Source organism: Carassius auratus, chromosome 28, assembly GCF_003368295.1.
Source record: "Carassius auratus strain Wakin chromosome 28, ASM336829v1, whole genome shotgun sequence".
Taxonomy (NCBI): Eukaryota; Metazoa; Chordata; class Actinopteri; order Cypriniformes; family Cyprinidae; genus Carassius; species Carassius auratus.
Window position 1 is genome coordinate 21,096,632 of NC_039270.1, and position 14,589 is coordinate 21,111,220.

The 14,589-nt window shown below is 52.4% G+C and overlaps 3 protein-coding genes across 3 annotated transcripts; all 3 read right to left on the minus strand.

Moving 5' to 3' along the window:
- Positions 1 to 936: 936 nt before the first annotated feature.
- LOC113047117 (fibroin heavy chain-like) lies at positions 937 to 2,305 on the minus strand (the record flags this gene model as incomplete). Its single annotated transcript, XM_026208395.1, has 1 exon — positions 937 to 2,305. A coding segment is annotated over one exon (1,239 nt), but the record flags the coding sequence as incomplete, so codon positions are not given.
- A 1,143-nt stretch (positions 2,306 to 3,448) lies between these two features.
- On the minus strand, positions 3,449 to 5,086 carry LOC113047385 (WAP four-disulfide core domain protein 2-like; the record flags this gene model as incomplete). Its single annotated transcript, XM_026208739.1, has 4 exons — positions 4,853 to 5,086; positions 4,480 to 4,611; positions 3,739 to 3,966; positions 3,449 to 3,522 (listed from the first exon to the last, which is right to left on the minus strand). Coding segments are annotated over exons 1-4 (528 nt in total), but the record flags the coding sequence as incomplete, so codon positions are not given.
- Positions 5,087 to 7,725: 2,639 nt separating this feature from the next.
- LOC113047386 (fibroin heavy chain-like) lies at positions 7,726 to 10,560 on the minus strand (the record flags this gene model as incomplete). The annotated part of the gene is made up of 6 exons (XM_026208740.1): positions 7,726 to 7,746; positions 9,373 to 9,467; positions 9,534 to 9,629; positions 9,725 to 9,829; positions 9,940 to 10,125; positions 10,317 to 10,560. Coding segments are annotated over 6 exons (747 nt in total), but the record flags the coding sequence as incomplete, so codon positions are not given.
- Positions 10,561 to 14,589: the final 4,029 nt, after the last annotated feature.

Below are 14,589 nucleotides of genomic sequence, written 5' to 3' on the forward strand. Positions count from 1 at the left end.
GGACTAGCAAAATAAGGGCAATTTACTCTGATGAACTCGACTCTCCTCAGAGTGGCTGCGTCGTCTTCTTGTGTGACAGGTGTCAGCGTTAAGGCACAATACTGCCGCCTGGGAGCTCAACCAGGTTGTGGCGCTGGAGTATTTACATGTGGGGTTATCATAAGAGAACGGTTCATTTTAAATATTGGGGTTGTTGCCAATACCGGTATATTGTCACACACTAAATTAACACTATCAATAATCGTTACTTTGAATATCACAGTTATATCGCGACACCCCTACCATGAAACATTTTAAATAGAGCCTCTTTTACTTTGTTTAAACAGTATATTTTCACAAATACGCCAGGCTTTATTCCGATTTGAAATCCACAGGTCCACAATAAGTTTTTGACCTGTAACACCTGTTAAGCTATTCCTATACAAAAACAATGGTTTAAGAATCAACGTCTCTTAGGCCCCGTCCACACGTTTCTGTGAAGAGGCACAATTTTTTTTTTTTTATCGGATAGGAATGTCATCCACACAGATCCAGTGTTTTCGGAAGGTGAAACCACAATTTTTTGAAAGCGGATCCCAGAGTGGATAAAGCTGAACACGCCATCTTTCCGGTTCCATGTGGACGTAGCCTTAGAAACATGCTGTCTTTAACATATTGCCTTAGAAGAATCACAAGAGCTTATGGAAGTATTGCTTGCACCCAAACAGTTTTCAGCATTCATGAAATGTTTCTAGAGCACCAAATCGGCATAATATAATGAATTCTGACTGGAGTAATGGCTACAGACTATTCAGCTCTGCCAAGAATAAAGTTTAATACAAAAAGTTTAAATTGGAGTCAAAAAAATAAAACCTAATTGTCCAGTACTCAGGGAGAGGAACTTACAGCACTGATGCCCGAAAGCGGTTATGAGAAAACAGGCAAATGACACCAAACAAACTTTTCAAATCAAGCAGTTTTATTTTTTTTTAATTTGAGGTGGTAGAGACAGAAATTCTAAACCACATGAGCAAAAAGGGAAAACATGCCATTTGAATGAAGGAGTGGAAAAGATCTCCAGAAAATATTATGCTAAATTACCATTAACATGTCCCTGACCACAACATTGACCTTGGCCACATCCATGACAATTCCCTCGGCCGCATCCCTGTCCAGCACCGCTGCCATGTCCTGCGCCCTGGCCGCTTCCCTGAGCAGCGCCCTCACCAGCTCCTGCGCCTTGACCAGCTCCTCTTCCATGGCCGCTTCCCTGTCCAGCTCCGCTTCCATGGCCGCTTCCCTGTCCAGCTCCGCTTCCATGGCCGCTTCCCTGTCCAGCTCCGCTTCCATGGCCGCTTCCCTGTCCAGCTCCGCTTCCCTGTCCAGCTCCGCTTCCCTGTCCAGCTCCAGCGCCCTGACCGCTTCCCTGTCCAGCTCCAGCGCCCTGACCGCTTCCCTGTCCAGCTCCAGCGCCCTGACCGCTTCCCTGTCCAGCTCCAGCGCCCTGACCGCTTCCCTGTCCAGCTCCGCTTCCCTGTCCAGCTCCAGCGCCCTGACCGCTTCCCTGTCCAGCTCCGCTTCCCTGTCCAGCTCCAGCGCCCTGACCGCTTCCCTGTCCAGCTCCAGCGCCCTGACCGCTTCCCTGTCCAGCTCCAGCGCCCTGACCGCTTCCCTGTCCAGCTCCAGCGCCCTGACCGCTTCCCTGTCCAGCTCCAGCGCCCTGACCACTTCCCTGTCCAGCTCCAGCGCCCTGTCCAGCTCCATGACCAGCTCCAGCGCCCTGTCCAGCTCCATGACCAGCTCCAGCGCCCTGTCCAGCTCCGCTTCCCTGACCAGCTCCGCTTCCCTGACCAGCCCCAGCGCCCTGACCAGCCCCGCTTCCCTGACCAGCTCCAGCGCCCTGGCCACTTCCCTGTCCAGCTCCGCTTCCCTGTCCACTTCCCTGACCAGCTCCAGCGCCCTGACCAGCTCCGCTTCCCTGGCCAGCTCCAGCGCCCTGACCTGCTCCGCTTCCCTGTCCACTTCCCTGACCAGTTCCAGCGCCCTGACCAGCTCCAGCGCCCTGTCCAGCTCCGCTTCCCTGTCCAGCTCCAGCGCCCTGGCCGCTTCCCTGTCCAGCTCCGCTTCCCTGTCCCTGTCCAGCTCCAGCGCCCTGGCCGCTTCCCTGTCCAGCTCCGCTTCCCTGTCCAGCTCCGCTTCCCTGTCCAGCTCCAGCGCCCTGACTGCTTCCCTGTCCAGCCCCGCTTCCCTGACCAGCTCCAGCGCCCTGACCAGCCCCGCTTCCCTGACCAGCTCCAGCGCCCTGACCAGCCCCGCTTCCCTGACCAGCTCCAGCGCCCTGGCCACTTCCCTGTCCAGCTCCGCTTCCCTGTCCAGCTCCGCTTGCCTGGCCACTTCCCTGTCCAGCTCCGCTTCCCTGTCCAGCTCCAGCGCCCTGACCACTTCCCTGTCCAGCTCCGCTTCCCTGTCCAGCTCCAGCGCCCTGACCACTTCCCTGTCCAGCTCCGCTTCCCTGTCCAGCTCCAGCGCCCTGACCACTTCCCTGTCCAGCTCCGCTTCCCTGTCGAGCTCCAGCACCCTGACCACTTCCCTGTCCAGCTCCGCTTCCCTGTCCAGCTCCAGCGCCCTGACCGCTTCCCTGTCCAGCTCCAGCGCCCTGACCGCTTCCCTGTCCAGCTCCAGCGCCCTGACCGCTTCCCTGTCCAGCTCCAGCGCCCTGACCGCTTCCCTGTCCAGCTCCGCTTCCCTGACCAGCTCCAGCGCCCTGACCAGCCCCGCTTCCCTGACCAGCTCCAGCGCCCTGGCCACTTCCCTGTCCAGCTCCGCTTCCCTGTCCAGCGCCGCTTCCCTGTCCAGCGCCGCTTCCCTGTCCCGCTCCGGCGCCCTGGCCATAACCGCTTCCCTGTCCCGCTCCGGCGCCCTGGCCATAACCGCTTCCCTGTCCCGCTCCGGCGCCCTGGCCATAACCGCTTCCCTGGCCACTTCCCTGACCAGCTCCGCTTCCCTGTCCCGCTCCGGCGCCCTGGCCATAACCGCTTCCCTGTCCCGCTCCGGCGCCCTGACCATAACCGCTTCCCTGTCCCGCTCCTGCACCCTGGCCATAACCGCTTCCCTGTCCCGCTCCTGCACCCTGGCCATAACCGCTTCCCTGGCCACTTCCCTGGCCATAACCGCTTCACTGTCCCGCTCCGGCGCCCTGGCCATAACCGCTTCCCTGGCCACTTCCCTGACCAGCTCCGCTTCCCTGTCCCGCTCCGGCGCCCTGGCCATAACCGCTTCCCTGTCCCGCTCCTGCACCCTGGCCATAACCGCTTCCCTGGCCACTTCCCTGGCCATAACCGCTTCCCTGGCCACTTCCCTGGCCATAACCGCTTCCCTGTCCCGCTCCGGCGCCCTGGCCATAACCGCTTCCCTGTCCCGCTCCGGCGCCCTGGCCATAACCGCTTCCCTGTCCCGCTCCGGCGCCCTGGCCATAACCGCTTCCCTGACCCGAACCAATGCCGCTTCCCTGTCCCGCTCCGGCGCCCTGGCCATAACCGCTTCCCTGGCCATAACCGCTTCCCTGGCCATAACCGCTTCCCTGTCCCGCTCCTGCACCCTGGCCATAACCGCTTCCCTGGCCACTTCCCTGGCCATAACCGCTTCCCTGTCCCGAACCAATGCCGCTTCCCTGTCCCGCTCCTGCACCCTGGCCATAACCGCTTCCCTGGCCACTTCCCTGGCCATAACCGCTTCCCTGGCCCAAACCAATGCCGCTACCCTGTCCCGCTCCGGCGCCCTGGCCATAACCGCTTCCCTGTCCGGCGCCCTGACCAGAGCCGCTTCCTTGACAACTTGCCTGACCTCTTTCCTGACCACGTGGTTCACTGCATGCAAAGCCACCGGTGGTTGGGCAACATTTCTGTGTGTCAGGACACTGGCCATCATGGAAACAGCTTTTAGCACACAGTGGAATCATTTCCGGTATGGGACACTGACCCGGCTTCACTGCGTGAACACAGATAGTCAGCTTTAGTTTGTGCTTATGGACCAGGGATCCTCAAATCATACAACAAAACCGTCAAAGCATGAATAGCAATTTTACCTACAGAATGAATATATTCCAAGACAGTGGTTCTCAATTCTAGCCATTTGCTCTGCACATTTTGCATGTCTCCCTTATTTAACACACCTGATCGAGATCATCAACTTGTTAGTCAAGTTCATGGATCGCACTCCTGACAAGCTGATGATCACAATCAGGCATTTTAAATAGGGGGGGTTGGACATGCAAAGTGTGCAGGACAGGGGGTCCCCAGGACTGGAACCACTGTTCGAAGTATTCTTTATTTTGTAAAGCCATCCTGTCCTTAAAACCATCCTAAGGGATGAATTCAAGCTGACTTTAGGGGACGACAACAAAAAGGCAAAGTCTCTGCTTAGAACTTACATTGAATTCAGTGCGTTACGTGTATGTGGGGTTTTTTTTAGCCTTAACATGCATTATTAACTGAAACTCACTGAAAACGGGCAGCACGCAAACAGGCCCACAGTCAAATCGACAGCATTTGTGCCCTCCAGGGCAGTCTTCATCAGAGGAACACCCTCGATGGGACGGCACGACCGTCAGCCTCGCCGGACAGAAACCGTCCACTAGAGAATTCAAAAGGATCATTAGGGGAGGCCAGGGAGTGCGGTTTCAGGATTTGTAAATCTGGGGTTTGCGCAATGGGTCTCAAACCAAAATACAAACATTATACATATTTGTCTGCTTCAAATCAAAAGGGTTTTAAATCCTACTACTCATTCATAAACCGTTGATTACTTTCAAAGTCTGAGGGTCACTAATTTCTGCATTTTTTCAGGTTCTGTAATGAAATTAACATCTTTTCACCTGTGGTTCGTCTTTGAATAGCATGAGTTATGCTCAAGTATCCGAACAGACACAAAAAAACAGCAGTCAACGAGAAACACACTCGAGCCGTCATCGTCCCAGCCTGCGATCTCTGCTGGAAAATGCACTGAATTGATGCGTCAGGATAAACAGACAGCAAAGCGCACAAAACTAAAACGAATAAGTGTTGCTGCAAAATCAACCTCTGTAAAATGGGGTTTTAAAGATCCAAGGAAAACAGTTCAGTTCCAACCCTGATCAAACTCACCTGCCTGTAGCTTTCTAGTAATCTGAAATGTCTTGATTAGCTTGTGCAGGTGTGTTTGATTGGGGTTAGACCAGGGGCATGTTCAAGTTCAAAACGGTGCGCAACGTTTTGCTACGGTTTCCGGGTTGAACGTCATGTTTCCTGGAAACGGTGTGCAACGGGGTTTGAGATGAGTTTTTTCTCTTGTTTGGTGGGTGTGTCAGAACTGCAGTCCAATCAGCAGCAACATGTATACAAAGCACGCGGAATTAAAGTGAACTCGCACAATGGCTTCAAGGAAAATAATGTACAAATGTGTTCGTTGCAGCTCGGTATACGTAACAACTGAGGATATTAGAAGACATGTTTGTCATAAGTTTTATTGTAAAAATATAGCATATCAACATAATGATGTAGTTGTTTATATTTTTAGCTTCATTGCAAGTGAATGACATTTGGTATAGAAATAAACAATGGTAATTATGCTTTTCCTAAAAATGAGAAAGAAAATACAGGGTATTAAAACCGTATGAACTACAAATAAAGTCAGTATGTGAGGCTAAATAGATGGCTCCGAAAATTCTTCACAAAGAACACAAATAATGGCCTTCTCAGCTGCCATAGTTGCAACTCTTGCGTCATCAGAACAGTGTGTTCAACGCATCACCGTTTCTGTTTAAAAAACCTTGTGCAACGTTTTGTTGGGGCTGAACGCAGCCCAGCTGAATGCTGCGTTCTAGACATGTCATAAATTAAGCTAGCCTAATTACGAGAGGATTGTGCATTTCTATGGCGACACTATCAACTGCAAAATGAATAGGTGTGCTCAACTTCATGCAGCGCTGCGCAGACCGAGAATTCTTCTTCTTTTCTTAAAATTGTCCAGAACAAAATTTACAACAGTAATGCACAAAAGTATGCAGACCATTTATTCAGTAATCAACAACTGTATACTCCAAAAAAACAAAAAAAAATGCATTACAAGCCTTGTATGCTTTTTTATTAATGTTCACCAAACTGGTGCATTAGTCCTAAAGTCTCCTGAAGAAAATGTATGAAATTTGGATTGGATCCTGACCTTATATGTAAAATTTTTCCAAAATAATAAAAATGTACAAGAAAAGTTATCACATTCATTTCAACACATTCGTATCAAAATTCTTTAACTAGAATGTAATACGTTTTCTTTTTCATTACATTTTGCACATCCACCCCAAAAAAAAAAAAAAAATTAAATTGCATACAATTACAAAAAAATTACAATATACATGGATAATATATACTCCTTTTCCATTGAGCAAACGAATCGCAGGGATAATCAAGATCCAGATCTCTAACACACTTTAGCCACATGTACCATGAAATAGGGCTGTCAAGATATTTTTTTTTTTTTTATATCACGATTATTGTGGCCTCGATACTGTGATATCTATAGAAACCTTGTGGGGGGAAAAAGATAGTCACATTTTTTTTACTTTGTTTATTGAGTTTTTCTTTTTCACCCAACGAACAAGGATAAATGCAGGACACAAGACTGACTTTCTCCATCATCTTTGAAGCTCCTATGAAATAAGAGAGAAAATACTGCCAAGTTCAACAGTATGATGAATAAATATTAATGGTAACACTTTACAATAAGATGTTTTGTTAACATTAACGTATTAACTAACACGAATGAACGGTGAACAATACATTACTCAATTTATTAATCTTTGTTAAAGTTAATAAATATAGAGTCATTCATGTTAGTTCACAGTACTTTAATGTTTACAAACACAACTTGAGATTTTAATAATGCATAATGCTGAGATTAACATGAACTAAGATTAATAAATGCGGTGGAAATATTGTTCAATATTATGTTATTTATATATGTTAACTAATGAACCTTATTGAAGAATGACTGCATATGAGGCATTAAGTGCATGGCACTGCGATCAACTTAACATTTTACAAGTTTAATGTAGTAATGTGTTTGCTCAGTTTTTCAAGATCAGTTTTAATCAAGTAACTGTTAATAGTTTTGAACAACGAAATAAAGTGTGACTACGCACATGATTACAAATACAAAAACGAGTAACGAAAATGTGGTACTGATTAAATAATCACCCTTTACTTAAATGTATGAACACAGAAAACCGCTGTTAACAGGTTAATATAACATTTCCCAGTCTAGGACTAGCAAAATAAGGGCAATTTACTCTGATGAACTCGACTCTCCTCAGAGTGGCTGCGTCGTCTTCTTGTGTGACAGGTGTCAGCGTTAAGGCACAATACTGCCGCCTGGGAGCTCAACCAGGTTGTGGCGCTGGAGTATTTACATGTGGGGTTATCATAAGAGAACGGTTCATTTTAAATATTGGGGTTGTTGCCAATACCGGTATATTGTCACACACTAAATTAACACTATCAATAATCGTTACTTTGAATATCACAGTTATATCGCGACACCCTACCATGAAACATTTTAAATAGAGCCTCTTTTACTTTGTTTAAACAGTATATTTTCACAAATACGCCAGGCTTTATTCCGATTTGAAATCCACAGGTCCACAATAAGTTTTTGACCTGTAACACCTGTTAAGCTATTCCTATACAAAAACAATGGTTTAAGAATCAACGTCTCTTAGGCCCCGTCCACACGTTTCTGTGAAGAGGCACAATTTTTTTTTTTTTATCGGATAGGAATGTCATCCACACAGATCCAGTGTTTTCGGAAGGTGAAACCACAATTTTTTGAAAGCGGATCCCAGAGTGGATAAAGCTGAACACGCCATCTTTCCGGTTTCATGTGGACGTAGCCTTAGAAACATGCTGTCTTTAACATATTGCCTTAGAAGAATCACAAGAGCTTATGGAAGTATTGCTTGCACCCAAACAGTTTTCAGCATTCATGAAATGTTTCTAGAGCACCAAATCGGCATAATATAATGAATTCTGACTGGAGTAATGGCTACAGACTATTCAGCTCTGCCAAGAATAAAGTTTAATACAAAAAGTTTAAATTGGAGTCAAAAAAATAAAACCTAATTGTCCAGTACTCAGGGAGAGGAACTTACAGCACTGATGCCCGAAAGCGGTTATGAGAAAACAGGCAAATGACACCAAACAAACTTTTCAAAATCAAGCAGTTTTATTTTTTTTTAATTTGAGGTGGTAGAGACAGAAATTCTAAACCACATGAGCAAAAAGGGAAAACATGCCATTTGAATGAAGGAGTGGAAAAGATCTCCAGAAAATATTATGCTAAATTACCATTAACATGTCCCTGACCACAACATTGACCTTGGCCACATCCATGACAATTCCCTCGGCCGCATCCCTGTCCAGCACCGCTGCCATGTCCTGCGCCCTGGCCGCTTCCCTGAGCAGCGCCCTCACCAGCTCCTGCGCCTTGACCAGCTCCTCTTCATGGCCGCTTCCTGTCCAGCTCCGCTTCCATGGCCGCTTCCCTGTCCAGCTCCGCTTCCATGGCCGCTTCCCTGTCCAGCTCCGCTTCCCTGTCCAGCTCCAGCGCCCTGACCGCTTCCCTGTCCAGCTTCCAGCGCCCTGACCGCTTCCCTGTCCAGCTCCAGCGCCCTGACCGCTTCCCTGTCCAGCTCCAGCGCCCTGACCGCTTCCCTGTCCAGCTCCGCTTCCCTGTCCAGCTCCAAGCGCCCTGGCCGCTTCCCTGTCCAGCTCCGCTTCCCTGTCCAGCTCCAGCGCCCTGGCCGCTTCCCTGTCCAGCTCCAGCGCCCTGGCCGCTTCCCTGTCCAGCTCCAGCGCCCTGGCCGCTTCCCTGTCCAGCACCGCTTCCCTGTCCAGCTCCAGCGCCCTGGCCGCTTCCCTGTCCAGCTCCGCTTCCCTGTCCAGCTCCAGCGCCCTGGGCCGCTTCCCTGTCCAGCCCCGCTTCCCTGTCCAGCTCCAGCGCCCTGACCGCTTCCCTGTCCAGCCCCGCTTCCCCTGACAGCTCCAGCGCCCTGACCAGCCCCGCTTCCCTGACCAGCTCAGCGCCCTGACAGCCCCGCTTCCCTGACCAGCTCCAGCGCCGTGGCCACTTCCCTGTCCAGCCCCGCTTCCCTGACCAGCTCCAGCGCCCCTGACCAGCCCCGCTTCCCTGACCAGCTCCAGCGGCCTGACCAGCCCCGCTTCCCTGTCCAGCTCCAGCGCCCTGGCCGCTTCCCTGTCCAGCCCCGCTTCCCTGTCCAGCTCCAGCGCCCTGACCGCTTCTGTCAGCCCGCTTCCTGACCAGCTCCAGCGCCTACCAGCCCCCGCTTCCCTGACCAGCTCCAGCGCCCTGACCAGCCCCGCTTCCCTGACCAGCTCCAGCGCCCTGACCAGCCCCGCTTCCCTGACCAGCTCCAGCGCCCTGGCCACTTCCCTGTCCAGCTCCGCTTCCCTGCCACTTCCCTGTCCAGCTCCGCTTCCCTGACCAGCTCCAGCGCCCTGACCAGCTTCCCTGTCCAGCTCCGCTTCCCTGTCCAGCTCCAGCGCCCTGACCACTTCCCTGTCCAGCTCCGCTTCCCTGTCCAGCTCCAGCGCCCTGACCCGCTTCCCTGTCCAGCTCCAGCGCCCTGACCGCTTCCCTGTCCAGCTCCAGCGCCCTGACCGCTTCCCTGTCCAGCTCCCTTCCCTGTCCAGCCCGCTTCCCTGTCCAGCTCCAGCGCCCTGACCAGCCCCGCTTCCCTGACCAGCTCCAGCGCCCTGACCAGCCCCGCTTCCCTGACCAGCTCCAGCGCCCTGGCCACTCCCTGTCCAGCCCCGCTTCCCTGACCAGCTCCCAGCGCCCTGACCAGCCCCGCTTCCCTGACCAGCTCCAGCGCGTGGCCACTTCCCTGTCCAGCTCCGCTTGCCTGGCCACTTCCCTGTCCAGCTCCGCTTCCCTGACCAGCTCCAGTACCCTGACCACTTCCCTGTCCAGCTCCGCTTCCCTGTCCAGCTCCAGCGCCCTGACCACTTCCCTGTCCAGCTCCGCTTCCCTGTCCAGCTCCAGCGCCCTGACCGCTTCCCTGTCCAGCTCCAGCGCCCTGACCGCTTCCCTGTCCAGCTCCAGCGCCCTGACCGCTTCTCCTGTCCAGCTCCAGCTTCCTGACCAGCTCCAGCGCCCTGTCCAGCTCCGCTGTCCTGACCAGTCGCGCCCTGACCAGCCCCAGCGCCCTGACCAGCTCCGCTTCCCTGACCAGCCCAGCGCCCTGACCAGCTCCAGCGCCCTGACCAGCTCTCCAGCGCCCTGGCCACTTCCCTGTCCAGCTCCGCTTCCCTGTCCACTTCCCTGACCAGCTCCAGCGCCCTGACCAGCTCCGCTTCCCTGGCCAGCTCCAGCGCCCTGACCTGCTCCGCTTCCCTGTCCACTTCCCTGACCAGTTCCAGCGCCCTGACCAGCTCCAGCGCCCTGTCCAGCTCCGCTTCCCTGTCCAGCTCCAGCGCCCTGGCCGCTTCCCTGTCCAGCTCCGCTTCCCTGTCCAGCTCCAGCGCCCTGGCCGCTTCCCTGTCCAGCTCCGCTTCCCTGTCCAGCTCCAGCGCCCTGACCGCTTCCCTGTCCAGCTCCGCTTCTGTCCAGCTCCAGCGCCCTGACCGCTTCCCTGTCCAGCTCCAGCGCCCTGACCGCTTCCCTGTCCAGCTCCAGCGCCCTGACGCTTCCTGTCCAGCCCGCTTCCCTGACCAGCTCCAGCGCCCTGGCCACTTCCCTGTCCAGCTCCGCTTCCCTGTCCAGCTCCGCTTGCCTGGCCACTTCCCTGTCCAGCTCCGCTTCCCTGTCCAGCTCCAGCGCCCTGACCACTTCCCTGTCCAGCTCCGCTTCCCTGTCCAGCTCCAGCGCCCTGACCACTTCCCTGTCCAGCTCCGCTTCCCTGTCCAGCTCCAGCGCCCTGACCGCTTCCCTGTCCAGCTCCAGCGCCCTGACCGCTTCCCTGTCCAGCTCCAGCCCTCCGCTTCCTGTCCAGCTCCAGCGCCCTGACCGCTTCCCTGTCCAGCTCCAGCGCCCTGACCGCTTCCCTGTCCAGCTCCAGCGCCCTGACCGCTTCCCTGTCCAGCTCCAGACCAGCTCCAGCGCCCTGTCCAGCCCCGCTTCCCTGACCAGCTCCAGCGCCCTGGCCAGCCCCGCTTCCCTGTCCAGCTCCGCGCCCCTGTCCAGCGCCGCTTCCCTGTCCGCTCCGCGCCCTGGCCACTCCCTGTCCCGCTCCGCTTCCTGGCCATAACCGCTTCCCTGTCCCGCTCCGGCGCCCTGGCCATAACCGCTTCCCTGTCCCGCTCCGGCGCCCTGGCCATAACCGCTTCCCTGGCCCTCCGTTCCCCTGACCAGCCGCTTCCCTGTCCCGCTCCGGCGCCCTGGCCATAACCGCTTCCCTGTCCCGCTCCGGCGCCCTGGCCATAACCGCTTCCCTGTCCCGCTCCTGGCACCCTGGCCATAACCGCTTCCCTGGCCACTTCCCTGGCCATAACCGCTTCCCTGTCCCGCTCCGGCGCCCTGGCCATAACCGCTTCCCTGGCCACTTCCCTGACCAGCTCCGCTTCCCTGTCCCGCTCCGGCGCCCTGGCCATAACCGCTTCCCTGTCCCGCTCCTGCACCCTGGCCATAACCGCTTCCCTGGCCACTTCCCTGGCCATAACCGCTTCCCTGTCCCGCTCCGGCGCCCTGGCCATAACCGCTTCCCTGTCCCGCTCCGGCGCCCTGGCCATAACCGCTTCCCTGTCCCGCTCCGGCGCCCTGGCCATAACCGCTTCCCTGTCCCTTCCCTGGCCATAACCGCTTCCCTGTCCCGCTCCGGCGCCCTGGCCATAACCGCTTCCCTGTCCCCGCTCCGGCGCCCTGGCCATAACCGCTTCCCTGTCCCAAACAATGCCGCTTCCCTGTCCCGCTCCGGCGCCCTGGCCATAACCGCTTCCCTGGCCATAACCGCTTCCCTGTCCCGCTCCTGCACCCTGGCCATAACCGCTTCCCTGGCCACTTCCCTGGCCATAACCGCTTCCCTGTCCCGAACCAATGCCGCTTCCCTGTCCCGCTCCTGCACCCTGGCCATAACCGCTTCCCTGGCCACTTCCCTGGCCATAACCGCTTCCCTGGCCCAAACCAATGCCGCTACCCTGTCCCGCTCCGGCGCCCTGGCCATAACCGCTTCCCTGTCCGGCGCCCTGACCAGAGCCGCTTCCTTGACAACTTGCCTGACCTCTTTCCTGACCACGTGGTTCACTGCATGCAAAGCCACCGGTGGTTGGGCAACATTTCTGTGTGTCAGGACACTGGCCATCATGGAAACAGCTTTTAGCACACAGTGGAATCATTTCCGGTATGGGACACTGACCCGGCTTCACTGCGTGAACACAGATAGTCAGCTTTAGTTTGTGCTTATGGACCAGGGATCCTCAAATCATACAACAAAACCGTCAAAGCATGAATAGCAATTTTACCTACAGAATGAATATATTCCAAGACAGTGGTTCTCAATTCTAGCCCTTTGCTCTGCACATTTTGCATGTCTCCCTTATTTAACACACCTGATCGAGATCATCAACTTGTTAGTCAAGTTCATGGATCGCACTCCTGACAAGCTGATGATCACAATCAGGCATTTTAAATAGGGGGGGTTGGACATGCAAAGTGTGCAGGACAGGGGGTCCCCAGGACTGGAACCACTGTTCGAAGTATTCTTTATTTTGTAAAGCCATCCTGTCCTTAAAACCATCCTAAGGGATGAATTCAAGCTGACTTTAGGGGACGACAACAAAAAGGCAAAGTCTCTGCTTAGAACTTACATTGAATTCAGTGCGTTACCGTGTATGTGGGGTTTTTTTAGCCTTAACATGCATTATTAACTGAAACTCACTGAAAACGGGCAGCACGCAAACAGGCCCACAGTCAAATCGACAGCATTTGTGCCCTCCAGGGCAAGTCTTCATCAGAGGAACACCCTCGATGGGACGGCAACGACCGTCAGGCCTCGGCCGGACAGAAACCGTCCACTAGAGAATTCAAAAGGATCATTAGGGGAGGCCAGGAGTGCGGTTTCAGGATTTGTAAATCTGGGGTTTGCGCAATGGGTCTCAACACCAAAATACAAACATTATACATATTTGTCTGCTTCAAAATCAAAAAGGGTTTTAAATCCTACTACTCATTCATAAACCGTTGATTACTTTCAAAGTCTGAGGGTCACTAATTTCTGCATTTTTTCAGGTTCTGTAATGAAATTAACATCTTTTCACCTGTGGTTCGTCTTTGAATAGCATGAGTTATGCTCAAGTATCCGAACAGACACAAAAAACAGCAGTCAACGAGAAACACACTCGAGCCGTCATCGTCCCAGCCTGCGATCTCTGCTGGAAAATGCACTGAATTGATGCGTCAGGATAAACAGACAGCAAAGCGCACAAAACTAAAACGAATAAGTGTTGCTGCAAAATCAACCTCTGTAAAATGGGGTTTTAAAGATCCAAGGAAAACAGTTCAGTTCCAACCCTGATCAAACTCACCTGCCTGTAGCTTTCTAGTAATCTGAAATGTCTTGATTAGCTTGTGCAGGTGTGTTTGATTGGGGTTAGACCAGGGCATGTTCAAGTTCAAAACGGTGCGCAACGTTTTGCTACGGTTTCCGGGTTGAACGTCATGTTTCCTGGAAACGGTGTGGCAACGGGGTTTGAGATGAGTTTTTTCTCTTGTTTGGTGGGTGTGTCAGAACTGCAGTCCAATCAGCAGCAACATGTATACAAAGCACGCGGAATTAAAGTGAACTCGCACAATGGCTTCAAGGAAAATAATGTACAAATGTGTTCGTTGCAGCTCGGTATACGTAACAACTGAGGGATATTAGAAGACATGTTTGTCATAAGTTTTATTGTAAAAATATAGCATATCAACATAATGATGTAGTTGTTTATATTTTTAGCTTCATTGCAAGTGAATGACATTTGGTATAGAAATAAACAATGGTAATTATGCTTTTCCTAAAAATGAGAAAGAAAATACAGGGTATTAAAACCATATGAACTACAAATAAAGTCAGTATGTGAGGCTAAATAGATGGCTCCGAAAATTCTTCACAAAGAACACAAATAATGGCCTTCTCAGCTGCCATAGTTGCAACTCTTGCGTCATCAGAACAGTGTGTTCAACGCATCACCGTTTCTGTTTAAAAAACCTTGTGCAACGTTTTGTTGGGGCTGAACGCAGCCCAGCTGAATGCTGCGTTCTAGACATGTCATAAATTAAGCTAGCCTAATTACGAGAGGATTGTGCATTTCTATGGCGACACTATCAACTGCAAAATGAATAGGTGTGCTCAACTTCATGCAGCGCTGCGCAGACCGAGAATTCTTCTTCTTTTCTTAAAATTGTCCAGAACAAAATTTACAACAGTAATGCACAAAAGTATGCAGACCATTTATTCAGTAATCAACAACTGTATACTCCAAAAAAAAAAAAAAAAATGCATTACAAGCCTTGTATGCTTTTTTATTAATGTTCACCAAACTGGTGCATTAGTCCTAAAGTCTCCTGAAGAAAATGTATGAAATT